General features: G+C 48.2%; 1 protein-coding gene across 2 annotated transcripts in view; it reads right to left on the bottom strand.

Moving 5' to 3' along the window:
- Positions 1-6,423: 6,423 nt before the first annotated feature.
- LOC144253961 (solute carrier family 23 member 1-like) overlaps positions 6,424-26,660 on the bottom strand; it is a 40,587-nt gene continuing 20,350 nt past the window's right edge. The window contains exons 5-13 of one of the 2 annotated variants that reach the window (XM_077796686.1): positions 18,368-18,549; positions 16,882-17,002; positions 15,669-15,825; positions 15,002-15,255; positions 9,901-10,065; positions 9,582-9,690; positions 9,364-9,459; positions 7,783-7,959; positions 6,424-6,812 (exon numbers count right to left, since the gene is read on the bottom strand). In XM_077796686.1, coding sequence (XP_077652812.1) covers positions 6,730-6,812; positions 7,783-7,959; positions 9,364-9,459; positions 9,582-9,690; positions 9,901-10,065; positions 15,002-15,255; positions 15,669-15,825; positions 16,882-17,002; positions 18,368-18,549 — 1,344 coding nt within the window. In that variant the 3' untranslated portion in view covers positions 6,424-6,729. Of the gene's footprint in view, positions 7,960-9,363; positions 9,460-9,581; positions 9,691-9,900; positions 10,066-15,001; positions 15,256-15,668; positions 15,826-16,881; positions 17,003-18,367; positions 18,550-26,660 lie in introns of both variants that reach the window. The other variant, XM_077796685.1, reaches the window with a different exon arrangement.

The raw sequence follows: 26,660 nt of genomic DNA, 5'->3' as shown, positions 1-26,660 counted from the left end.
CTTTGGACTAAGCAAACAAGATACCAACGTCCACAATGGCAATCTGCCAACTGGCAGAGTCCCTGGGCTTTTCTTTTCTATTCTTTTTAAATCTTCACCATGATGGTTCCATTGTGATATATTTAACAACTCCTCCTTAAAAAGCCATGGGCTACATTTTGTATTGTATCAACGTATGCCCTCACTGCTCTTGATTTTACTGGGATACCTCCTTCCTCTAACAATTTACTTACCACTCTTTCTGTTTGTTTTTTACTAATTTCTGATCCCATATTTCTACTATAACTATAATGCAACCCAACAATATAACGCCAAACAAAACCGAAACAGAATGAAACAAAAATGGAACAACAAAGAATCATTATATCAGCCTTTCTATCCTCCTGGAATGTCCATCCGTCCTTTCTCTCTATTTGTTCCTCAAACACAAATAGTTTTTCCTCAGATGTGAGCGGTTTTTCTTCCATCTTACACATCTCCAGGGACAGGCAACTTAAAACAGAAGCAAAACAAAACAAAAGAAGAATCTTAAAATGGCTACCCATCCTCTCGCCCTGCCCTCAGGAGCAAGAAGTTTACCTTATCACTTACCCTCAGTCGTTCCCCTTGCCGGCCACCAAATGCCGCAGTCTGGCTGGGCACAATTCAGGAGCCACTTGTCAAAAGAAACGAACTTTATTTTTAGAACACACACACCGCACCACACAGCTCCTCAGGAATTCCCTCAGAGCCCAACTGCCACCACCAGCTTCCCACAAGCCTCTCCACCTCCCCTACCCCTCCTGCTCTTGAGGCAGATTGGCTGGGTTGCATGGGCGGAGCCAAAAACAGTCCCCCAATGAGCAGCTCCGTGGTCTGAAAGGGCGGGGAAACAGCCCAATGAGCATCACCACAGAGGAGTCAATCAGCTGGCACCTAGAAGTTTGCTGGGGCTGCTGTGAGCCAATCATCAGCTGGCAGCTGGAAGTTTGCTGGGGCCCCTTCGGCTGTGGCTCTCAACAGCCGGGAAACTTTCCCAGAAGGACGCTGCTCTCCTGGCCTGCTTTGTCCTGCGTTGGCTCCCTTATGACAGCACACAATAGGGATAAAGCACAGGAACATGGACTTGGAAAGCTGAGCCTGGCTGGCAGCTACTTAATGAAAACACTGGAAACACTCAGAAGACCTAGAGGCATCAACCTAAGGAAAAGAATAAAGGAAACCGCCTAATTGGACAGGATTTAAAGGGCCACAGGGGCAGAAGGGGCAGGACGGAGGACATGCCTGCTCTTGAATGATTTGAGAGGTGACCTGGGTCCCCTAGAGCAGTGAGCCCAGGTCCTGGGTTCGCAGCAGAGTTACTACAGCATTTTGTAAATCTGACTCTGTTACTCTTAAAGTAATATCTAAGCTACCATGCCACACACTCACAAGAAATCAGACTTGAAAAACAAGTGGAAGTAATAGCAGGTGTGTATGAAGTCAGAAATTATTAAAAGAAAGAGAAAATCTGATGATGCAAAAGGGGAGATCACTGCAGTGAAATCCTTGAGTAGGAATCGGGGAACAGGCTGTGAAGCAGAAGGAGAGAGAGAGCTTCCAGAAGAACCAGGGAGTTCATTCAGAGGGACGCCGAGGACAGGAGTGCAGAAGGTGGGAGGGGGAGCGATGCGAGGTCTGCATGGACTCTCTGTGAGGCTTTCCTATGGATTTATCAGTGAAATAGGAAGCTGAGAGTCAGGATGAGGATAGAGGCAGAGTTTTAAAAGACAGAGAGAGCCACAGACTTGGGAAAGCAGGAAGCATGGAGGGCCCGTGTGAAGTTCACGGTCAGGAGCCTAAGGCCAACAGGGTTGCGTGTTTTCTCCAGCGCCACTGCATGCAAGAACAGGGAGGGTGAAAAATGGTTTCTGACCAGTATTAAGGTTTTACCAAGAGGGTGTGATGAAGAGAGCAGTGACCAAGAGCATTAAGAGCACAGGAAGGTGTTTTCTTAAGATTGACCGTGGAATTGAGCCTGGACAAGGAGGGAAGAGAGGGCAAGTGGGAGGCAGGAAGAGAGGGGTGAGCTACAAACAGTATTGTTGGAATTATTGGAAACTGAGGATGGTGGAGAGCACAGCTGTGGGTAATCCCAAAGCCACCAAGTGAGACATGACCACCAGGAGGACAGTGGAGATGAGTGAAGGGCCAGATAATTGTGAACCTTGAAGGAAGGAGAGGCCAGGGGAGGCTCCGACGGCATCAAGTCACCAACTGTTCAGATAAGATGGTTGGAGAGGGACAGAAGCAGATGCACTAACATTCCCAGGGAAGGGGGGTCAGTGTGTGGAGGACCGATGAGGGCCACAACCAAGTTAAGATGGCGCCTGGCAGTATGCTAGGAGGAGTGGTTTCTGAGCCAACACCAATGAGCCATTAAGATGATGAGAATTCCTGAATGACTGACTGCTGTGTCTAGATGATGTCAATTAAGTTAAGCTGTGTGTAATTAGTTGGGTATATGTACCTCTGCAGTCTGGCAGAGAAGCGGCTCCTGCTACCTTGGGTGCCTGCTACTTTGACTTCTCAGTTCCTGCTGAGTTCACTCGCAATAAATTAGTTCCCGATTCAACCTTCAAGTTGCTTGTCATCTCTCGGTTATTTAACCCAGCCAGACTACGGCAGAGGACAACAGCAAAGAAGGACATGGTAGAAAAATCTGATGATGTGAGAGTCAAAGTGTTCACTTTTGTCATCGATCAGCTTCCAGAACAACTTTCCAAAGGCTACATTTCGTGCAAATGTATTCTCTAACTGGACATCAAGGAGAAAAATATTTTGAGGAATGGCTGACCACTGATCCCATAATCTGATCAGTTTTTTTGTAGGCTGACAGCAGAATATCTTCTAAGAACAAACAGATCAGATATATTGCAAAATCAGCACAAAATATTTGTATTGGGAATGAAAAACTTTTTCAAAAGAGCAGAATTGGTTCAGAAACTTTACCAGGAAGTGATGAGAAAAAATACACAACTTTGCATCAACTAAAGGTAAATGCAAGGAGGTCATCCTCATGAAAGCAAGAAAAATGTCGACTGTGGGTGTGTTTAAAAGTGTGGAGGTGACTATATCACCAGGAGACCTACTATGGGAGGGCACTGACAGCTTCACCCCAAGAAAATTGGTTGTCAATCCAGCGGATCTGTAAAGATTTGGACAATCTTTACAGATCCTGTCAATCTCCAAAAATACAGATCAGACTCATGGTCTTAAAGAAACAGTCATCATTACTATAAAGTAAATGCTATGATCTGAATGTTTGTGTCCAAAATTTGTGTTAAAATTTCTAACCCCAAGGTGATAGGATTAGGAGGTAGGTCCTTTTCAAGGTGATCAGGTCATGAGCAGAATCTCATGAATGAGACTAGTGTCCTCATAAAAGAGGATCTAGAGAGATATCTCACCTTTTGCAACATGACATTGGTGAGGATATGTCACCAATTAGGAAGTCTGCCCTCACGCACCCAATTTGTCAGAACCTTGATCTTGGATTTACAGGTCTCCAGCAAAGTGAGAAATATATTTCTGATGTTTAACAAGCCACTCAGTTAGTGTATTTTGTTATAGCAGCCTGAACAGACTTCCTGCCAGCCAAGCCAGAGACCCTGTCTGGATTCCAGCTGGCCAGATTTGGCCACCTGCCTGCATAAGATATAAGCATTGATTCATAAAAGAAAAAATGAATTTTATGCAGGTTCCCTGGCTTGGCTTCTGGCAATAAGGCTGCAGCTAATACAGGATTTTAATTAGGATTATAGTAGGCTGAATAAGGTCTCCCAAAAATGTCCATGTCCTGACCACCAAAACCAGTGAATGTCACCTTTAGAGTAAAGACATTTTTTCACAAGTGACTAATTTGTGATCTTAAGATGGAGAGATTATCCTAGGTAAACTGGATGGGCCCTAAGTGTAAACACAAGTATAAAATATAAGGAGGCAAAGAAGTCAGAGGAGGTAAGGCAAAGGAGGCTGAGATCAGACCATTACACCCTGAAGATAAGGGAAGGGGCCATGAGCCAAGGAATATAGGCCCCTTCTAGAAGATGGAAAAGGCAGGAAATGTTTCCCCCTAGAACCACCAGAAGGAAGCAGGCCTTACAATATCTTGATTTTAGCCACATAAGACTCCCAACTTCCAGAATTTGAAGAGTATAAAGTGTGTTTTTTATACCATTAAGTAACTATCACAGGAACAGGAAAGGTGGAGTCTTCAAACTCTATACCTACCCAACTCTTTGCAGAGCCCTCCCCCACCTCTGTTGTGTTTCAAGCCAAAGGAGAAGGCAGGGGTTTTTGTTTGTTTGTTTTTTGGTTGTTGTTGTTGTTGTTGCGGGGGGAGGAGGGGGTATTTGTTTTTGGTACTGGGGATTGAACCCAGGGGCACTTACCCACTGAGCCACATCCCCAGCCCTTTTTATATTTTATGACAGGGTCTCACTAAGTTGCTTAGGGCCTTGCTAAGTTGCTGAGGCTGGCTTTGAACTTGTGGATCCTCCTGCCTCAGCTTTTTGAGTAGCCAGGATTATACACAAGTGCCATCATGCCCAACATAAGGCAGCTTTTTCTTCTGTCTTTGCAGTCACAGGGGAAGTTCCACACCTGGGGTCTTGTGACCATCACCCTCAGCTGGGGTAATTGAGAATGAGGCCAACAGGCAGGCAGAAGGAGTAGGGGAGATGGACAGAGGGTGTGTGTGGAGCAGGAATGGAGAGAGAGAGAGAGAGAGAGAGAGAGAGAGAGAGAGAGAGAGAGAGAGAGAGAGAGAGAGAGAGAAAGACTTAGGTCTCAGGGTTCAGGCCCTGATTCTTCTTAGGATCCTGCTCTGGTTCTGTGACCTCTCCCAGGTTCCTTCCTTCCCAGTGACAAGAATCAATAAATCCCATCCCCTCTTTTTTGAGTTGAGCTTTTCTCATTTGCAGCCAAGGGTCCCTGACTAAATCCACAGAGATCTCATGCATGTCAGCAGGGAATTCAGAGGCCGTGACCACCTCTGGATGGCTCTGCCAACCCATGTTCCTGCCAGGCCACAGTGACTCTATGTGCCAGATGATTTCAAAGGTATGCTCAGCTGGATCATCTTCTGGGGTGCTGTCTGTTATGTTCCTCTTTCCTTATGTACTTAGCACTCAGCCCTCAAGCCCAGCAGGCTAGCACCGCTCCTGCAGCATTCCAGGTGCAGCTGAGCAACTGAGACACTGGTGCCGTGCAGGAGGGTTCTTAGGAGCAGGATCATTACTTGGGTCCATGAGACTCAGTGTATCACACTTAACCCACATGTCACCTTCTCAACCCCTCATTTTAAGTGGCAATCTTCCTTGTGCCCCTTATCCATTATATTTTAAGTGACAACTGAGCTATCAACACTAAGAGGGGTGGAGACTGCTCCTGCTCGCCTCCCTGAGGGACTTTGATGGGAGAATAGAAATTACTAAACCTCAGAAAATGCATTACAGAGGCCAACTCCCCCATCCAATGCTGAGGAGAGATGAGTCAATGGTGGGAGGGGAGGAGGCTGAGGAGGTCCTCATAAAAATGCAGTGTTCTCTGAAACAGCATCACATTTCCCTTCCCCACCCCCAGAGCCAAACTTCTGCCCTTCTTTCTTCTGGAGGAGTGGGTTTGGCCAAAGGAAGGTAGCGTTCTTGATGGGGAATGAGGGGTTGGGAGAGGACCTGGATCTTTTTCTTGTTAGAAGGACCCAGTGCTTATCAAAACCTGAGGGCAAAACCCCGAGTCCTCCAGGGAAACAGTGGAATTTTCTGGAAATCCCTCAGGCAGCAGAATTGAGCTCAACTTCTTAGCAGCCTGTAGCCCATGCTAGCCTGGCAGAGGTTTCATTCCTGTCTGCCACTCCTGGACCTGGCCTCCTGACTTGGTAACCTCTGCCCTACTGGAAGGGGCCTGATGTCCACTACTCCATGGCTCTCAGGTGTCCTGGAAGGAGCCTGATATCCACTACTCCACGGCTCTCAGGTGTCCAGGCCTGTGTTCACTCCTGGAGGGAGGCTGAAGAGCAGTGAGGAGACCAAGGGGACACTGTGAGCAGAACAGGGAACATAATGTGTGACAGAGCCATGCAGGCCTGCTGGGTATTGTCCTGCTTTAACTCAACTTAAATAAGACCAGGCTGCAGGGCTGTATGGGACAGGGACAGTAACTGGGAGGAGGTGTAGGAGGAACAGTGTGCTCTCCATGGTTCCCGGACACCAGCCTTGAAGGGAGGTCCGGGTGGGAAACTGATGGAGAGGCTGCAGGCTCTAGTCTCTTTGGAGAAGAAAAAACTTGTTCGCTTTGTCACCACTCAAGGTGTAGCTCCCTGCCACCTAGTAGAGTGGATAATCCAGAGGCAGAGTGATGGAGAAACAGCTTTATTAACAAGAACCAGGCACTGTTGGAAGATGGTCGGCTCTGACCTTCAATCTTATCCCTTAACCTAAGGGAGTTTGGGGTTGTTATTGTTGTTGTTTTTGCTACTGGGGATTGAACTCAGGGGTGCTACACCCCCAGCCCTTTCTATCTTTCTTTTGAGACAGGGTCTTGCTAAGCTGCCCAGGTTGGTCCCAACTTGCAATCATCCTGCCTTGGCCTCCTGAGTTGCTGGGATTACAGGTGTGTGGCACTGCACCTGGCAGAAGAACCTTTTATGATATTTCCAGGGAAGGTCAATGGGTCCCAGACAGGTGGGTGTCTCAGTTGTCCAGTATTTCAGGAAGTAGCCTCCTCTGACATGTGGGTTATGTACATCTTATCTCGTTCACCCAAGTCAGTGAGAGTTGTGGCCAGTGGATCTGAGGAAGACATAAATGATCAATGTTTCTGTGTTCATTAAAGTGAGTTGTGAGACGGGTGTGGTGGTGCACGCTCAACGCAAGCTATTCAGGAGGCTGAGGCAGGAGGATCACAGGTTCGAACCCAGCCTGGGCAATTTAGTGAGACCCTGTCTCAAAATTTAAAAAAAAAAAATGTTAAGAGGGCTGGGATGTAACTTAGTTGTTGAGTGCTTCCTTAGCAAGTCTAAGGAAGTCCTGGGTTCAAGTACCAAAAAATAAAAAAATAAGTGACGTGTGCCTGGTTTTTGTTGTGTTGTGGCGGTATTTCCAGCCAGCACCCTTCTAGGTGTGATCTTTTCCCATAACTTGGGACTAGGGAGTGCTGGGTTTGGTGACTTCCTACCAAACGTTAGTGTGCATTGAATCTTCAAAGATAGCCTTTAGTGGCAGCTCATCCTTAAAATGCAAAGCAGATAGGATCAAAGAGAGACTTATGAGAACTGGGTCTATATTGGTGAAGGGGAATAAAGTGCGCTTTCAGTGTCACCTTCCAGCAAACAGCCACCACTGTCCCTACCCTACCCAGGCCTCTTCCTCCCAATCTTTCAAAATACTGCAAAGCACAATGGTGGAGCAGAGTTCTGTGTGGACAGCAGCCACACCTGTCCACACCAGAGCTGGGAGAATAGCAGAAGGACAGGTCAAGGTCAAATGCGATGACCGAGTGACCAGGACAAAGCCTATAGGTCACTATTATAACCTGAAGCTTCCTGACTGCCATGGTGTACAGGTGCCACAAGTGTTGGAGAGGGTGGGCACCTCCAGCTCATGAAGGCAGATCGGTGCATATCACAAAGGCAGAAGTCTGTCCAGGGCTCGGCCATGCAGGAGGACCCTTCTCCTCACATCCTGGTTTCTACGGCACCTATCAGGTGCTTTCTGGAGGAAGCCTGGGAGCAGTGGGCAAGCTGGCTCATGCCCACCTCACCTTTGCCACTGTGGTCCAGCCTGGGCCAGAAGGGGAGGACCTGGAGGTAGGAGGACGTGCAGACCTTGGTGCCAATGCCCCAGGGAAAGTCATAAACCTCCGAGGACTTCAGAGTAGTCTCCTTGGAATTCTCCTGGACTTGATTCCATACCAGGATGCCTCGCTCCTCCAGGCTTCCTAATGTAGGACAGGAGAAGTCAAGAGTGGGTCCTGATGGCAGGGGCAGACAGGGCAGAGGGAGGCTCTGGTGGCCACATGCTAGGACCTGTGGCCTCCTCTCAGCACCCTGGTGCACATGCCCCCACTGACACCTCCTCCTCCATCTCGTCCCCTCTTCCTCTGCCTCCATCTACTCCTCTTCTCCTTCCTCCTCCTTCTCCTCCAAGCCCAGCTCAAGAATCAGAGCTCAGCTCTGCAGGCATCCTCTGAGCCTCACAAGGAGCCCAGCACAGCCATGTGGAACCCCCTTTCCACAGCTCTAGTGAGCAGACTTGTCCTCACTTGAATGTGCGTGGAATATACAGATGCACTTCACACTTGGTGGACAGTCACAGGGTGAAATAGAATACCATGAAGCAGGTGCTACCACAAGGGTCCCCAGGAGAGGCTGAGCGAGGCGAGAGCGAGAGCGAGAGCGAGAGCGAGAGCGAGAGCGAGAGAGAGAGAGAGAGAGAGAGAGAGAGAGAGGAGAGCTGCTGGACAGCGGATCCCAGAACCTTCAGAGACTGGGCCTCTTGCTTTCCACATCCGCTCCCTGGACCCCTGCACACTCTATTTGCTCCTCACAGCATGTATTACCCAGTACCGGACTTGTCTGCTTTCTTGCCTCGTTCCCCATTAGCCTGTGGACTTCCAGAAGGGACATATCTTACTACTCTTCATATTCTTGGTACATAGCACCTGCTATGTAGCAAGTGCTTCATGGAATTTTATTAATACTATGAGTGAATGAATGAATATGTGTGATCTCTCACCAATTAAATTATAGGCTTCATGAAAGCCAGGGCTGTGTCTTTTTCCTGTTGCTTCTGGTACATTTCCCATTTAGGGCTCTGCTGTGGGTTGAACTCTCTCTCCCTTAAAATTCATTCATTGAAACCCAAACCCCAGTTTCTCAGAACGTGACTATATTTGGAGATAGGACCATTACAATGAGGTAGTTAAGTTACAAAGAGGCCTTTAGGGTGACTCCTAATCCAATGTGGCAGGCATCTTTATAAGAAAGGGTTAGGACACAGGATCAGATACCAGGAATGTGCACACACAGAGGAAAGGCCATCTGCAAGCTAAGGAGAGAGATCTCAGAAATAACCAAACTTATCAAGTCCCTGATCACAGATTCCTAGCCCCCATAACTGTGAGAGAATAAATGGTTTAAGCCCCCAGGGCTGGGATGTTTTGTTATAGCAGCCCAAGCTGACTAATACAGACCCTTCCATACCCTCAAATCCAGACCTAGAGCCCACTCAAGGTGTGCCATGACCAGTGACCAGCCTGTCACAGTAATCACAGATAGAAGCTCTCCACGTCATTCAGACTGTACCCATTTATCCACATTGCCAGTTCACAGGTGAGCCCTACCAGGGATGGTGTTATCCAGGAGAAAGCCCAGAAATCCTCCAACAAACATGCCTGTGGTCAACAACACCTGGATGACCTGGTCCAGCTGGAGAATGCCTATAATGAGACAAAAGTGACAGGTTCACAGGACCCTGGGTCCCTGCTGGCTCCACAACCAGAGTGGCGACTGTGTAGGGGACAGAGTGGAGTGACAAAATGGAGAGGTGAGGAGCAATCACCTGTCTGCAGCTTCTCAGGGTTCTTCTTCACCCAGTTGGGAATGGTGAGGCCACAGTAAATGGAGAAGCCAAAGACAAAGAGGTTCCTGGATGAGTTCATGTCCACGTACTGCAGGAGGAAGGCCCAGAGAGAGGTGCTGAGATCACTCCTTCACCACCTTTCAGAAGGTTGGACATCTCTGGCTATTTCTCTCTTCCATTTGGGAGCAGTGTGGTTCCAGGCCAAGGATTCCCTTCTCCTCCCCAGCCCCTGTTCCATTCTGCCCATCTCCATCCTCTGGGCTCCTGCTACTTTTCTGAGGCAACTCGCCCATCTCACCTGCAGAGTGGAGATCCCCACGGCACTGATGATCCCGAACATGACAATGAACATGCCCCCGATCACTGGGGTTGGAATGGTGGCAAACACAGCCCCGATCTTCCCCAAAACACCCATCAGGAGCAGCACAAAGCCCGCTGTGACGATCACCATCCGGCTCCCCACCTGTGGCAATCAGGGAGAGGGGGATGGAGAATCCAGCAGGCCAGACGTCCCAGAGGCCTTGTTACAGGTCACCTTGAGCGTTGCTGAGATGGACTTTCAGAAACAGGGCCCAGAACATACTTCATACCCTCTGCTCCCAAATGGGGTTGGAGAGAGAGAAAATGAAGGCATCATTGGGGCCCAGCCTCTGCCCTCACCTCTCCACTCTGTCACTCTCATACCTGTCTTCAAGTGCTGGACCAAATGTTCATCCCCTAGGAAGCCCACACATGAGGGGATTAGTCTCTCTGGAGTGGCAGTAGTCCTGTGCTTAAGAATGGGGGTTTGAGAGCCAATCTCAGCCCTGCTTCTCACTGAAGGCCGTTACCTGGTTTGCATAGAGATCCCCGAGTGGCAAGGAGTCTTGGAATCCTAAAGAAATGTGTTTGACTACCTCCTTACAACTGCTATTAGATCTTGAAATAAAATAGTTTCTACAAAGGCTTAAAAAATAGCTCACCCTGCGGTGAAGATCATGGACCTTGGTCAACATCCACCCGTCACATAGCTGGCCTCAATGCTGGAACACACAGTTGCCACCCTGCTGTCACTACCAATGGTTGTGCTAATCAGGGCTCACAACTGGGGTTTGGGTGACAACTTGTATCAGTGAGGCAGAAATGACCTCTGAAAACAATTCTGTATGATACTGCAGTGGTATATATGTGTCATTATACACTTGTCTAAATCTGCAAGATGTACAACACCAGGAGTGAACCCTAATGTAAACTGTGGATTGTGGGTAGTGATGATGATGTCAGTTCATCAACCATAACAGATGTACCGCCAGAGTGGCAGAAGGCCATTATGCCTGTGTGGCAGAAATGGGTCTCATTATCTCTCACTCATTTTAGCTGTGAACCTAAAACTGGTTGGAAACAAGTCTTCAAATAATGACCCTCCAATTTGGGGGATTCCATATCATTCTTGGAAGTTAGGGCTATATTACAAATATTCTCATCCTCATAAGTCCAGTGTTGATGAATATATTTAGATAGTTCTTGAATCTGTTACTCATTCCCGTGTACCTACCCCCAGACCCTAACAGATACTATAATATAGTTTCAGTCTTGCAAGATGAAAAAGTTCTAGAGATATGTCATGTAACAATTTGAATATGATAAACACTACTGAATTGTATACCTAATAACAGTTACCAGAGTATATTGTATGTTTAGTGCTTTTTACCACAATTAAAACCATTTGAAAAGATACTCCAGCCTCAACTAAAGTCCATCAATGCAGTGATAAAGTAGCAGATTGTACACTTGCCTATTTTATTCTTTCCAGGCAAAACGCTTATTTATTTAACTGTCTTCATTAGAAATTCTTACCACATCAAAGAACGTTTTGTTTTCTTTACAGCCTTGACAATTAGCTGTGAGAACAGAGGCATGACTACAAGCACCATGGATATATGTGTCGGGGTCAACCCATGTCCTTTGCACTTGCCACTAGTCTCCTAAGGATGGAAGTCTTCCCCAATCTTATTACTGCACACACTTTGCATATAGCCCTGGGCCGTTTTAGTCTCACAAATGACATATGGGCTGGCAGCAGGACATCCTACAGAACTGACAGGAGAATTCTGGCTTTTAATCTTATTTCCCCCAAGACTTGGAGAGAATCAAGAAGTTGTGGGAACTCATTGCTGGAGAGGCACAACACAGGGCAGTACCTCAAAGGACCGCAAGGGGGCCGCGAGTCCATAAAAGCGAGTGGTCTTAGCACCTTCACCTCTTTCCCAGTTTATGGGTCTTATGCTTGATGTGTAGCCGTGTTTTCATCTATGTACCTTTATTTCCTACTTTCACCCTTTCCTCTAATGACCTTAGCTTGGAAATGATTTCCAGAAAAATGGCCTTTTTTTCTTTATTGAGATATTTTTTGTTGGCATGAGATTTATTCCATTTAGTGGGAAAGGAAATATCTGCTGCTTAGTACTTAGGTAGCACTGTACCATATTTCTGCATGGGTTAGTGGTCCTCCTGTGGAAAATGTTCCCCTCACTTGCATGAATGGCTTTGAACTCTTACAGAGTGGGTGTCATGCAACATAGGACTTGCTGTAGGGTTGGGTGCTGGCTCAAACATTTGCTCACAGATGTTAGCTCCAGCTGTGCCAGAGGTCATACAGGGCACAGAGGAAGATAGATCTGATGCTAGAAAGACTCAGTGCCACTGAGGGAGCCATAAGACAGGGCAAGTCAGGGTGTGGGGGGAGGAGGTGCTGTATTTCTCCTTGGCTCACAGGACTTGCTCTGGGACCACTGCCAGAATTCACTGAAACACGGAAAGCAACAAAGCAACACTATGGTTTTCTAAGTCACTTTATTTTTTGGCAGCAGGGATTGAACTCAGGAATACTTACCCACTGAGCCACATCCCAGCTCTCTTTTATGTTTTTATTTTAAGACAAGTCTCACTAAGTTGCTTAGAGCCTTGTTGTTGCTAAGGCTGTCTTTGAACTTGATATCCTCCTGCCTCAGCCTTCCAAACCACCGGGATTATAAGCTGTGCCACCTGGCTCTAAGTCACTTTAGAAAACACCATTCTCAAGAGTTCTTGCTGATCTGATTGACCTATAGTGTAGAAAATGGGGAGCCATGAGAAGTAGATGGGCAAGATCCTGAGAAGACAGGATGGAAGGCACTACTTTAGCATTCAGGTGGGAGATGATCAGGCTGCGGCACTGGGGAAGATGAAAGGAGACAGTGTTGAGTGCAGAGCAGGCTGAACTGTGTTGTCTGCAGGGCAGGCTGAACAGATGTTGGCTGCAAGATAGCCCATGCACTCAAACCCCCCTCTATCTGGTCCTTTATCACCTGTTTGTGTCAAGTCCCGCTCAAGGCTGAGCACTCAACCCCCCTTGGGCCAACAAGGCAGCTTGCAGACCCAGAGGCCCCATTAGATTTGGGCTATAAAAACTCCCTCCTGCCAGGCCCCCCTCTCTCTTGCTCTCTTTCTCTTGCTCTTTCTCTCTTGCTCTCTCTCTCTCTTGCTCTTCATCTTTCTTGCGTGTACTCTCTGTCTCTCTCTTGCTCTTGCTCTCTTCCTGTTCATCTCTTTTCTCTCTCTCTCTCTCTCTCTCTCTCTCTCTCTCTCTCTCTCTCTCTCTTTCCTTCCTTCTTTTCTCTTTGTTGCACTGCTGCAATAAAGATCTTTTGGTCACTCCGAGTGTTGTGGTCACTTTCCTTTCAGACAGGAAGGGGCCATGGGGAGAAATCAGAAACAACAGGTGAGCAAGAAGCTAAGGAGGACATGCCAGTGGGGTGAAAAGAGACAAGGACGGCAGGAGAAGTCAGATAGGGCATGCATTGGGCTTCCCAGAAGTCACTGTGCGAGAAGTGCCTTGGGGACATCAGGAGGGGCTGCCATGCACAGTGGATCACTCAGGTCTGTAGGTAAGGAAGCCCCCACCTAAACTTCAGAAAGGAAGGACTCTCTCCAGTACCCACCAGTGACAGAATAGACTTTTTGCCTGTGGATGGCCACAGTCCAACAAAGTCAAGGACAGAAAGTGGAATCATGGGCCCTGCAGAGGCACCTGTCATAACCCTCAAACCTGCGAATACGTTGCCTCTAATGGCAAAAGCAACTCCGCTGATGTGATGACATTAAGGACCTGGAGATGGGAGAGTAGCCAGGTAGGCCCAGTCAAAGTCCACTGGTTCTGGAAAGCAGAGCACCTTTCCATCTGTGGCAGGGGAATATGGAGAAAGTGGCCACAGCCCATTCATTGCAGATTCTGGATGACAGGAAAGGACAGGACATGGGTCCCCCAAGAGCCTTCAGAGAATGGCCGGGCCGATGCCTCCCTTTTAGCCCACGAGGCCAGTGTCCAAAATCTGGCCTCCAGATCCATTAAGATAGTAAGTTTGGATGTTCATCATCTCTAGCAATTAGAGAAACACAAATTAAAACCACACTGAGATTTCATCTCACTCCAGTCAGATTGGCAATTATTAAGAATATGAATCAAACCATGTAATATGATGTATTAAGAACTATGTAATGTTATGAACGACCAATAAAAAAAAAAAAAAGAATATGAGCAACAATAAGCATTGGCATGGATGTGGAGCAAAGAAGTATACTCATACATTGCTGATGGGACTGCAAATTGGTGCAACACTCAGAAAAGCAGTGTGGTGATTCCTCCAAAAACTTGTACGGAACCACCATTTGACCCAGTTATCCCACTCCTTGGTGTATGCCCAGATGATGTAAAATCAGCATACTGTAGTGATGTGGCCACATCAATGTTCATAGCAGCCCAATTCACAATGGCTAAGCTATGGAACCAACCTAGGTGCTCCCTAATAGATGAATGAATAAAGAAAATGTGATCCACGTACACAATGGAATATAATCAGCCTTAAAGAAGAATGAAATGATGGCATTTGCTGGTAAATGGATGGAACTGGAGATTTTCATGCTAAGTGAAATCAGCCAATCTCCAAAATGGCTAATGTTCTCTCTGATATACAGATGCTGACTCCCAATAGGCAGGGGTGGAGGAAAGTGCAGGTTCATTGGACTGGACAGGGGGAATGGTGGGGAGAGGAAGGGGGATGAGAATGGGAAAGACAGTAGAATGAATCTTATATAACTTCCCTATGTTCATATATGAATACACGACCAGTGAAACTCCACATCATGTACAACCACAAGAAGCGGAAGTTATACTCCATATATATATGACATATCAAAATACATTCTACTTTCATGTACAGCTAAAAAGAACAAAATAAAATAAAATAAGAAGATAATAAGTTTGGGTTGTTTGAAGCCTTCACTTTGTGCTAATTTGCTACAGAAGCAACAGGAAAGTAGCAGGTACGATGGCAGATTCAGGTACCCAGCCTATCCCCAGGAGCCACCATCAGGAGACTTACCTTGGTGATCCCCAGTGCCCCAACATTCTCGCTGAAGGAGGTGGTGCCATTTCCTGTCCCCCAGGCTCCTGCCAATAAGCAGCCAAGGCCCTCGATGCCAATGCCGCGGTTGATGGCGTGCTTCGGAGGGGGTGGGGCTCCCACCAGCCGGGCACAGGCATAATAATCACCCACAGACTCCACCATGGAGGAGACCACCCCAGCAATGATCCCAAAGACTCCAGCCAGGCTGATGGTGGGGCGGCCCCATTGTCCTGAAAATGCAGTGCAGGGGGAGTGTCCAGTCAGAGGAGGCTGAGGAAACCCACGTCACTTCCTGGCTAGAGGGCTTTCTGGGAGACTGTAAGGAGTTGGCCGCTCTTACAACTACTTTGGCTTTGCCTGGATTCCTGCCCTGCCATTCCTCCTGAGTCTTATCAGATGCCCAGAACTTGAGGTCACTGTGCACAGAAAGAAGCAGAAATGGCCTTTTCCTAGGGAGGCCTGAAGGTTTTGGAATTCTTATAACAACCTGGAGTCTCTTCTTCTTTAGGAGTCAAATATGGACTCCCTGGGGCCTATCTCTCCTTATCAATCCCTCCCCCAGCCCTGTTCAACTGTCCATCCCGTGACCTGAGCCACACAGATCCAGTGGCCCAAGCTAGAAGGACACCTATCTTCTCCTTACCTGGGTAAGGGATGCGGAACCAAGGGGCCTGGCGCAGGACATTGATTTTGGTGTCAGTGCGGGCCAGGTACCCATACTCAGTGGGGGACGAGGGGAGAGTGTTGGTGACCGTGAGCACGAAGCAGATGAACCAGGAAATGCAGAGAGCCAGCATCACCTGCCAAAGGGAGTCTCCCTTCAGCTCTGCCAGCTCCTGCCCCCTTTCCTCCCTCAGGAGGGGTCCAGGAACATGCTCAGATGAGCAAGTGCTGGGTGACCACGCTGCTAGGGACAACAGGAACCTGCTGTGTCCATGGAGAACTTAGCACATTTAAGAAACAGGCTGGAAATAGAAGCACAGAACAAACTATGTGAGGAGACTATGGGGCAGGAAAATCCAGCACACTGGGCACAGCATGGAGCAGAAGGATTCCCACCTGCTCTCTCTCCACTGATTGCTGATCATGTGACCTGGGAGCAAACCCTCTGAAACTTAGTTTTCTCATCTCTACCATGGAATTACAATCACTGTTCTGCAGGGCCTGAAACAGGGCCTGAAAGTGAGGTCCACAGGTATATCAATTTTATATTTGGTGGTGAGACCCCAGAACTCTATATTCTTAGTGAATTCTCCAAGTGATTCACATGCACACGGAATTTTGGAATCATTGGACTGCAGGGTTATTGAAAGGTCAATAAGATCATTATATGGAAGTTTCTTTGTACCTTGAGAAACACAGTTCTCAGTTAAACCTGAAGACACAGCTATGGTGACAATTATACACTGGACAGCGTGGTGTGAAATCAACAAAGAAGGCTCTGGGAAGGTATGCGCCATCTTGCTCACCAGCAGTTGGATTGCCCGTGAGCCATTGGGAAAGACCCTGATCTAAGCAATTTGGCTCAGCAGGCTCCTTCAGACCCTTAGTTTTACATCATTAGAGGTGAACCTGGCTGTCTCTCCCAGTACCTTGTATGAGGACAAGAATACACAACTGTGCTCAGAACAGTGACTAGGGCTCCTGGGAGAGAAGCCTGTGAAGAAGGACCTATAATGCAAGTTCACCAACTGCTGGGAAGTACACCCCACAGACCTGGGACTCTTTCTTCCTCCTAAGGCCATCACAGATGGAGGAGCTTTGAGTTGGGGGCCACCTGGGCACAGGGAAGTTGCAGACAATCTCCAGGTACATCAATTATGAATGGAAGAGGGTGGGTAAGAGGTGCTTCTTACAGGGAAGAACTGAAAGAGGTAGAACTTGGAGGTGTGACACTTCTTCTCTCCACCATACACAGGCACAGGCACCGGGATGTTTTTCAGGAATTGAGAAAACAGCATGATGAGGAAGATGGTCCTGAAACAAACAAGCACACCCAAGCTGGAAAGTGGGCTTATCCTGAGCAGGGGCTCAGGAGGCTTTGGGGGTGGACTGAGGAGCTGAGCCACCAGGTGTGTCTGGGACCAATGTTCTCACCAGGCGGGGCTCCAGCTGGTGGCCCTCTGCACCATATGTAGATACCTACTATCTCTGAAAAGAGGTCCCTGTTGGAACTGCTTGTGGCTGAAGAGGACTCCTGGGATAGGATGCCATTGTTTCTGGTGCATCTGAGAGGAACAGGCTGTTGCAGCAGAGTCACTGAGGCCCATAGGGACTGTCATATCTCTCAGGCAGGACTGGTGCAGGTCTGATGATTCCCACACCTCACCTCAGACCACAAGAGGCAGAGTGAATGACAGTGTTGAGAAACCGATGTGACTCCATTTTTGAGAAACCAGCCTCTACCTCAGAGCAAAGCCTGTCCAAGGAAGGGGGCATGACCCTTGTCCTTGGAAAACCCCACAGAGCACTTCTAGACAGATAGCCACCCTGCTGAGTTATTTGTCTGTAAATAACAGGAGAGATCTGTGGTGCCTGGTGTCCCTGACTCAGGCTAAGTGAGGACCCATAGCAATCCCCTAGCAACTAACAATCAGCATGAGACAGAGAAAATACCTGGGATGCCAGATGATCCCCCAGTTGTTTATGGTGGTTGATAACATGTTGGGAAACCATGTAGTTCAGCATGTTCTCCCCTCATGGCTTAAACCAATCAGTTTAAAGGAATCCCCCTCTTGTACTAGCCAATCACCCTTACCCAACTTGTTCCCATCAGTGAATGTGGTAATCATGTTTTAGAGTTGTTTTAGGATTTTCCCGTGGTGTGTGATGATTTGCTGAGAGATGGTATGTTGTATGTGAAGTCCCTGACTCCCGCAAAGAATGTATAAAACTACTGCAAACTCTGGCTCGGGGCCTCTCAGTGTCACCAGTTGCTGTGTGCGCAGAGGACCGACCTAGCTCGCAATAAATACCTCTTTGCTGCTTACATCGATCTTGGTCTCTTGTGATCTTTTGGGGGTTCCAAATTTGAGCATACCAGTGTCACTCCCAGGTCCCTCCAAAATTGTTTAAATGCCTGAGGCCTCATTTCTTGTTTCCTGATCCTCCCAGCTGACCACCTCTCCTTCACATGCGCATGGCCCCAAGGCCTCTCCTGGCTGCTTCCTGGTATCATGGGCCTTTATCTCTCTTAGACTACAATGATGCTGAAGAGCTTGGGCCATTCTTTGCACCCTTTCCCAGCTCAATGAAAACTGGCATCCTGGACTCACATTATTCTTACTGCTGTATTTCCACCAAAGAAAGCGTGGCTGGGCCTCCTCCCCAGAAAGTACTTACGTGAAGGAAATCCCCCAGTGGATTCCAGCATCATTGCCAACAGGATCAAAGAGAGGCAGGGCCAGCAGGGAAATGGTCGGAGCAATGGTTAAGGGGCCAATGAAGCGCATGAGAAAGCCGATGAGGCCTGAGAATCCCACTAGTATCTGGATACAGGAAGCAACCATGATGGCACCCTGCAACTGAAGGGAGAGAGTTGGCCTCTGCTCAGCCCAGGCCCCCCAAAAGGCCAAGCTGCTCAGCCTGCTGCTCAGTCTGGTCACCCCTGTGTGTGCATTCAAAGGCAGGGAGGGCAAAGGCAAAGCTGGAACCCAAAGGAACTGAGAGGAGAGACCTCATCTCACTCCTCTCCACTCTCTATTCCAATGGTCTGTTGCACATTTTCATTTAACATGAAAGATTTCAGGAAACAGGCCTCAGGGTTCTTATAAGTCCCAGTCATGGTGATGAAATGACTTGTGACAATTCAGTGTGTATTGAACATCTTGGTGCTATACTCTTCTGTTCTTCTGCTGACTGTTGCTGGGGTCGGAAAACTTTTTCTGTAAAGGACCAGTGAGTGAATATTTTAGGCTTGGTGGCCATACGGGCTCTGTTGCAACTTTTCCAGACAAGATGTGAACAAGTGAGCGTAGCTGTTTCCAATGGGACTTCATTTATAGACACTGAAATTTGAATATCATGCAATTTTGACATGTCAGGGCATAGTATCCTTCTTTGAGGCTTTTAAAAATTACCATGAAAATGTAAAACCATTCTTAGCTCATGAGCTATTCCAAAACAGGCAATGGGCCAGATTTGGCCTTAGTTCGGCCACCCTCAGTCTATTGGATTTGAATGAGTTTATTTTACCTCCTCTCTTTACCAGTTTGGATGTCATACATTCCTTTTTAATCTTTTAGAAATTATTATTAACTCTTTAGTGTTAATATTCACATAACAAAGTCTACAGCTAAATAAAATTTTCTTTCCTCCTCTCAAACAATATAATTACTATAGAAAACTTTAACTCCTATTGTTGGGAGTTGCCCCGGCTCCATAGACTAACTTCCCCATCCCCCAAGAAGAACCATCCAGTGGTGAGCCCTGCTGGCTCACATGATCCTTACCCACCAATCAGAGCCCTGCTGGCTCACATGATCCTTACCCACCAATCAGAGCCCTGCTGCCTCACCTGATCCTACCCACCAATCACACTAGCCCTGCTGGCTCACCTGATTCTTACCCTCCAATCTAAAAGCACCCCATGCCAACTGTCAAACCACCCCTGGCTCTATAAATATGCAGAACTGTTCCTCAATAAACAGGCATTTGCTCCGACGACAAGCCTTGTTCGTTCTTTCATTGGTGTCAAAACCCGGGAGGGGGAATGCCTCACTGCTTGAGGGCCTCCCCTCTCAAGTCTTGCTGTCCTGGTCCACTCTTTCGAGTGCTGTTTACAAGACCAGATCTTCAGTAGGTGAGTTCCCCTATCGGGTATCCAACTTCAGATGGGCTACGCAGGGGCTTTGACCATGATCATCCGGCAAACCTCTGACGCCCAATCTGGAGGAGAGAACACACCCCACCACGACCTTCATGGTCACAGTGGACTCTCTGGAACCCAGTTCATGAGCAGGAGGTACTGAGGGGTGGAAGAACAGGCACTCCTCTCTCTCTCTCTCTCTCTCTCTCTCTCTTTCTCTGTCTCTCTCTCTCTTTCTCTGTCAACCACGCTTGTCCCTCTCCTGACCTATGGGGGCCTCTTCTTCCCTCCCTGCAGACTCCCCCTTATTAAATTCTGCACACAAGATTGGCCTTACTATCAATTAGACAATCAAAGTCAATGGCCCCCAGGAGGATCCCTAGATCCCGCAATTCATAGAGATCTGTTTAACTCCTGTGAGCGCTCGAAAAAGTGGAATGAGTTCCCCTATCTTGAGGCTTTTTCTCTTCTTCATTCTCACCCCTACCTATCCAGCAGATGAACACCCTCCCTACCGACCTCCCCCATTGGCTCCGTCCACCCCCTCAGGTGTTCCCCCTGTCTTGGCTGACAGCTTTAGTTCCCCCAAACTAGATCCCGCCCCTAGTCCCACAAATCATGGCCCCTTTAAGAGAGGTTGCTGGACCTGAGTGCATTATCCAGGTACATGTCCCGTTCTCTATGAATGACCCCATGCAACTCGAGCAAAGGTTGGGCTCATTCACCACAAAAGAGAATTTCAATGGGCCCTCCAGGCTTATAGCCTCACTTATATGTTATTGGCTAATACTCTCCTTCTTGAGGAACGTACCAGAGTCTGGGAACTTGCCAGAGCCCATGTGGATGAAACTCACCAAGTTAATCCCAATCACCCTCGCAGGCCACTTGCTGCCCCAGATCAAACTCCCCAAACCCCAGATGGCCTTCATGTTCTTATGACATATTTCCTCTCGAAGAACTACCCTGACATCTGGGCCAAACTAAAAAAGCTCAAACAAGGCCCTGCCACCCCCCAGACTGAGAAATTTCAGATGCTCGCCCAGTCCTGCAGGGTGCTTCCTTGGGTTGCCGCCCATCACCGAAAACCTCCCTGGGCACCTACTTCAAGTGTGGCAAGGAGGGACATTGGGCCAGGGCATGTCCTGCACCACACACTCTGCGTACCCCATGCCCTAATTGTCAACAACAAGGTCATTGGGGCTCTGAATGTCCTAGATCTCGTAGGAGGCCTATGGCAAGGGAACCCTCTGACCTTCTGGGCATGGCAATCAATTGACGGTGCCTTGGGTCCTTGTCCCTGGCTGTAAAGATCAATACACAGAAACCCAAGGTGCAGATTCAGGTGGATAGGTGCAAGGTTGACTTTCTCCTTGACACCGGAGCTACCTTCTCCGTCCTGACAGAATTCTGGGGGCAAACAGTGCCGTCCACCTCTCCTATTGTTGGGGTAGGAGGAAAGACCATCTATCCAAGAAAGACTCCCCTATTACTCTGTTCCATAGACAACTTCCCAACCTCTCAGGCATTCCTAGTTAATGTCATCCCAATGTCAAGTTCCTTTGCTCGGCTGAGATATTCTCTCTAAATTCAATACAACAATCAACATACAGGTTCCTGGCATCAGTCAGGCCCCAGAATCGGCCTGTTCATTTTTTCTGGCCCTTTTGGCAGAAAACTGGCCATTCTGCTCTACTTGTGAGGCTGACATGAAATACCATACTAACCTAGTTGACCCAATTTTATGGGATACCCACACCCCCTCCACCATTTCCTGATTATTCAGGACATTCTCAGCAAGGGGTACCTCCGTCCTGCTCATTCCCCTTACTCCCATACTATGGTAAAAAAACCCAATGGGTCCTACCTATGACTCATCAACACTTCCGTTAGGCCCATAAAGTTCTTCTGGGCCTACAACATACATCCTTTGGTTCCCAACCCATACACTCTGCTGTCTCAGATCCTCCACACTGCCCCCCACTTCTCAGTCATAGATTTAAAGGATATCTTTTTGCCTTTAACCTGGACTGTACTTCCTCAGGGATTTCAAGATAGTCCACACCTCTTTGGACAAACCTTGGCCTCCCACCTCCAATCTTTTCATCCCCAGTGCCCCGAATCCACCCTCTTGCAATATGTTGATAATCGTCTGGCAAATCTCTTTGCCCACCTGCGGAGAGGAAAGCACCCCACCACAGCCTTTAAGGCTACGGTGGCCCTCAGGGACTCCTTCCTTGGGCAGATTCGAAAGTCCTAGTCCTCTCACCTTTAGACTTGGCCGCTAGAGAGACACTTACCCTCCCCTTCCTCTCCCCTCATTCTGGCCCTGGGAGTATCCGACCTCTCCAGGAAGGGTGCCGAAAAGCCTTGGCCAAGGTCTCCAATGGCTCCGGCTCCATCCAAGATGAGAACTTCGACTGTCAGGATTCGGTGATGACCAATCTCTGCAGCTCGAACCTGCCACTAAGGCACTCCTGATTTTTATTTCTAGTGGGGACGCCCCTTTTGCCAATAAATCAGTTTCCTCCTTTTCTGTGTCCTCTTCCCTCCTCCTTACATGGGTAATGTGTCCTCTCTGCCGGTCGACTCTCCCCTACAATGCCTCTTGGATCAAATAGAGCACCCAGGCCTGGCCCACTTATCCCTTAGACAAACAAAGCAGATGGCCCCTTTTTGGGTCCCTGGATCCCTCCATTCTAAGGGATCTCTTGCAGGCTTTCTTCTTGCTCTGATCCAATCCTGCTCTCTCCACCTCTTGCAAACAAATTCTTTTGGCCTCCAAAGGGCACTCAATAGATAACAGAGTTCTCCTACTTAATTGCTTGGCCTTAAAGGGATATCGGGCCTCTCCACAAAAGGCCCAAATAGTATGTATCTAGGGTTCTCTATCTCTCAAAGGAAAAAGGCCATTATTGTGTCTATACCTACACCAAAGACCAAAGATAACTCTCCTCCTTGGGTTTGGCTGGGTACTTCAGGGCCTGGGATCTGGCCAAGGGCCCCCAAGATGAACCCCTACTCTCAGCAGTAGGGAAGCCCTTTAAAAAGGCCCTCCTCTGGGCACCCACCCTACATCTCTTCGACCTCTCCCGACCCTTCACCCTCTATATAAAAACAGGGACAAGTTCTGGCATTCAGAGTCAGGAATATGGCCCCACATTTGCACTAGTGGCCTACCTATCCAAACAGTTTGACTCCAGCATCAGGGGCTGGCCCCCATGCCTCAGAGCCCTAGCAGCGGCCCATGACCTCCAGAAAGAAGTACACAAGCTTATCTTTGGCTCCCTAATAACCATCTCATCTCCTCACCATTATTTTCTCACTTACAAGGGGGTGACAGTCACTTCCTCCTTACAGGGTTCTATCCCTCCTTGTCTCTCCTTGAAAATCCTTCCATCTCTTTTCAGCCCTGTTCTCCATTAAACCCTGCCTCCCTCCTCCCATATTCTCCCTCACAAGATCCCATCCACAAATGCCTGGAGGAATTAGAGATTATTTTACCCTGCCCTACCACCATTTCTGAGGGACCCCTGCCCTCTTCGGATCTCATCTGGTTCTCAGATGGTAGCTCCTTTATATACAAAGGGGTTAGAGTGGCGGGGTATGCTGTCATTTCCCTCTCATCCATCATAGAGGCAAAACCTCACCCACCCAATACCACCAACCAACAAGCTGAACTCATAGCTGCCACAGGGCATGTGAGCTAGCGGAAGGAAAAACCCTCTCCCTATATAATACGTCTTCCATATCCTGATCTCCCATGCAGCCATTTGGAAAGAAAGTGGGTATTGACCACCAGAGGGACGGCAGTCATTAATTCCACACTTATTTCTGGCCTACTACAAGCCTCCAGGCTGCCTTCCTAACTGGGAATAATCCATTGCAAGGCCCACCAAACTGACTCCTCCCTTACTACTATGGGGAATTCCAAGGCCAGTCAAGTGGCTCTATCAGCCACCCTACAGAGCTTTACCCTCCTCTCTGCTACTCTTGTAACCACCGGGGATCAGCCCAAAGATCCCCCAAAACTCATCCAGTTTCTCCACTCTATTGCATTCTAGTCCACAGAGTCTCACTATTTTCCTTCACTCCTTTTTCACCCTTTCCCTCTGGGTAAAGGTGCTCCCCTTGGCTTTATTGCACATTAGGGTCCTGCCAAAAAAGCCTTCTAATCTCTCACCTTTCAAAGTCATGTATGGACATCCCCTCGTTCCTCCCGGACTGCCTACAGAACCCCTACCCATCTCCAAAACCTATGCCCTGCCCCTCCTCTTCCATTTATGCTCTGAACTCTGGTGCTATCAAGTCTGGCTCCTTCCTGACCCCAGTCTCTCTCAAAACCCTACCTCCTTAACACCTGGTCAACTTGTTTACTATTGCCCACCGGGGGAAGAGCTCCCTCAAAACCAAACTGGGAGGGTCCTGCTCAGGTGATTTTGTGCATTCCCTTGGTAGCCAAACTCAAACTATGTAATAACCAACTTACCCCATGGATTCATATTTCCAGGCTTAAGCACGGCACTCCTATACCTTCATCAGAAGAGCCAACGATCGTCACCTGTCATTAAGTACTCTTGTCAATGCTCCCCCCCTCATTTCTGACCCCTCCTGGGTCGTCTCTTTGCCCTTTATTCAAGGCAATTGACCCTAAGGACCCCCTTCAGCCAGACCCCCTTCTCTTCCTTACAGACCCCCTACTTGCTTGGATCTGGCCGGTAGTGGGACCGTTGTGTGTTGTCCTTCTGACAAACCACTTAGGTGTCCAGAGCATGGTTACCCCTGAATAAGTGTGATCATAAGAGAGCACTTTACCAGTTGCCTTCTGGGCCTAAGGAGAAACGTGTGTGTTCTGTTTACCCTCCCAGTTTCATTGAGGTGTAACTGGTGTGCAGGACCCTTCACATAGTTGGCGCGTACAGTTTGGGCATGTGCACACTCTGGTGTTCCCATCACCACCCTCCAACAGCGTTCCCATGCCTGGGTTCCTGGTGAAGTTGTTTCTTCCTGTTGCTTACATCTACCCCTACCCAGTTATCTTCAGTGAGTCCATGACTGTCCTGAGAGGCAACCCGAGCTCTCCTTGGGTGAGGCATTGGGTGTTCTCTGGTCCAGCCCACCTGCTCTATCGTCACTCTGTCTTCCCCTGTCTGAAGTGCTCTCTAAATCCTTCCTTTCCTCAACTTCTCCATCCTGTGTGGAGGTTGCCCTGTTATGGGGATCCACATGCCCTGCTTCTGAAAAAACAAGGTGCTTCTTTGGGTCCTGCCCATTGCCAATAGAAGAGTGAGAAGATTTGGTGTCATGAGCTAGTTACAGGCTTTGATAGAGTTTCTGCTTTTCCTATGTGTATGTGTGTGCATGTCTGAGTTCAGTTTTAAGTTCCCAGGGGAAGAAGTCACCATCTTCTGATGGCAGCTGGAGTGTACTTAAGTACCACTGAGACTCGCTGCTCAGACCAGTGGTTAGCTGGAGCATCTATGCCAAGTGTGATAGCATGCACTTAGTGTGTCCACCTTCAAGTTTACACAGGGCTCCAGAGGGCCTCCCAGTTTCCTAAGAATTCCAAGTATAAGTATTTAAAGTTGAGGTGTTTACATAAAACCTAGAGAGATCTGACTGCTCTCAAAGGGAAATAGGTAGCTGGTACACCCAGGTAGGAGAAAGTTTGAAGAGCAGACTTAATAGAGAGGGGAGGGAGCTAGACTTAACTAGGAATGAAGAGTGAAATTGAGGGTGTTAGGTGCAGGAAGGCTGGTCTGCAGGGCCTACAGGGCATGCCAAACCAAGTTAGCTGCAGGATGACCTGACCACTCAAACCCTCTGTCTGGTTCTATATCACCTGTTTGCTTCAAGCCCAAAAGCCCAAGCCCCTGCTCAAGGCTGAACACTCAACCCCCTGCTCAGGGTTGAACACTTAACCCACCTTGGGCCAACAAGGCAGCTTGCAGACCCAGAGACCCCATTAGATTTGGGCTATAAAAACTCCCTGTGCCTGTTCCTTCCCCCTATCATAAAGTTCATTCAGACTCAGGTGGGTAAAATTTCTAGTCAAGCTTTTAACCAGCTTCTCCTCAGGAATTACCTACTCCTGGCTACTGATGATACCTCCAATTGAGACCTATGCCAAATGGACTGATGTCATCATGGATCTGTGGTGGCAAGGAACCTTCGTTGATACCGGTCTTCTCTGCCCTCCTGTGGGGGCTCCTTATTTCCCTCCTCTTTCTCCCACACTGCCCCATTTCAGCAGGAAGCAGACAGAATGAGTCAATGCCCATTCTCATTTAATAACAAAGAGGGGGAAATGTTGGGAGTCACCCCGGCTCCAAAGACTAACTTCCTCATCCCCCAAGAAGAACCATCCAATGGTGAGCCCTGCTGGCTCACATAATCCTTACCCACCAATCAGAGCCCTGCTGGCTCACATGATCCTTACCCACCAATCAGAGCCCTGCTGGCTCACATGATCCTTACTCACAAATCAGAGCCCTGCTGGCTCACCTGATCCTACCCACCAATCACACTAGCCCTGCTGGCTCACCTGATTCTTACCCTCCAATCAAAAAGCACCCCATGCCAACTGTCAAACCACCCTGGGCTCTATAAATATGCAGAGCTGTTCCTCAATAAACGGGCATTTGCTCTGATGACAAGTCTTGTTCATTCTTTCACCTATTACCATGTTCTGTTTTCTATGCTATTATTGCCAAGTGTACATTTTTCCACTGTCATTGATTATTATTACGAACTTTCTTTATTTTGTGCAGTTGCTCCTTACTTACATTTACCTACTGCCCTACACTGAACCGTGTCACATTCCAAATTACG

Source organism: Urocitellus parryii, chromosome 3, assembly GCF_045843805.1.
Source record: "Urocitellus parryii isolate mUroPar1 chromosome 3, mUroPar1.hap1, whole genome shotgun sequence".
NCBI lineage: Eukaryota > Metazoa > Chordata > Mammalia > Rodentia > Sciuridae > Urocitellus > Urocitellus parryii.
Note: the sequence above shows the minus strand (reverse complement) of the source record. Positions and strands in the feature narration are given on the sequence as shown.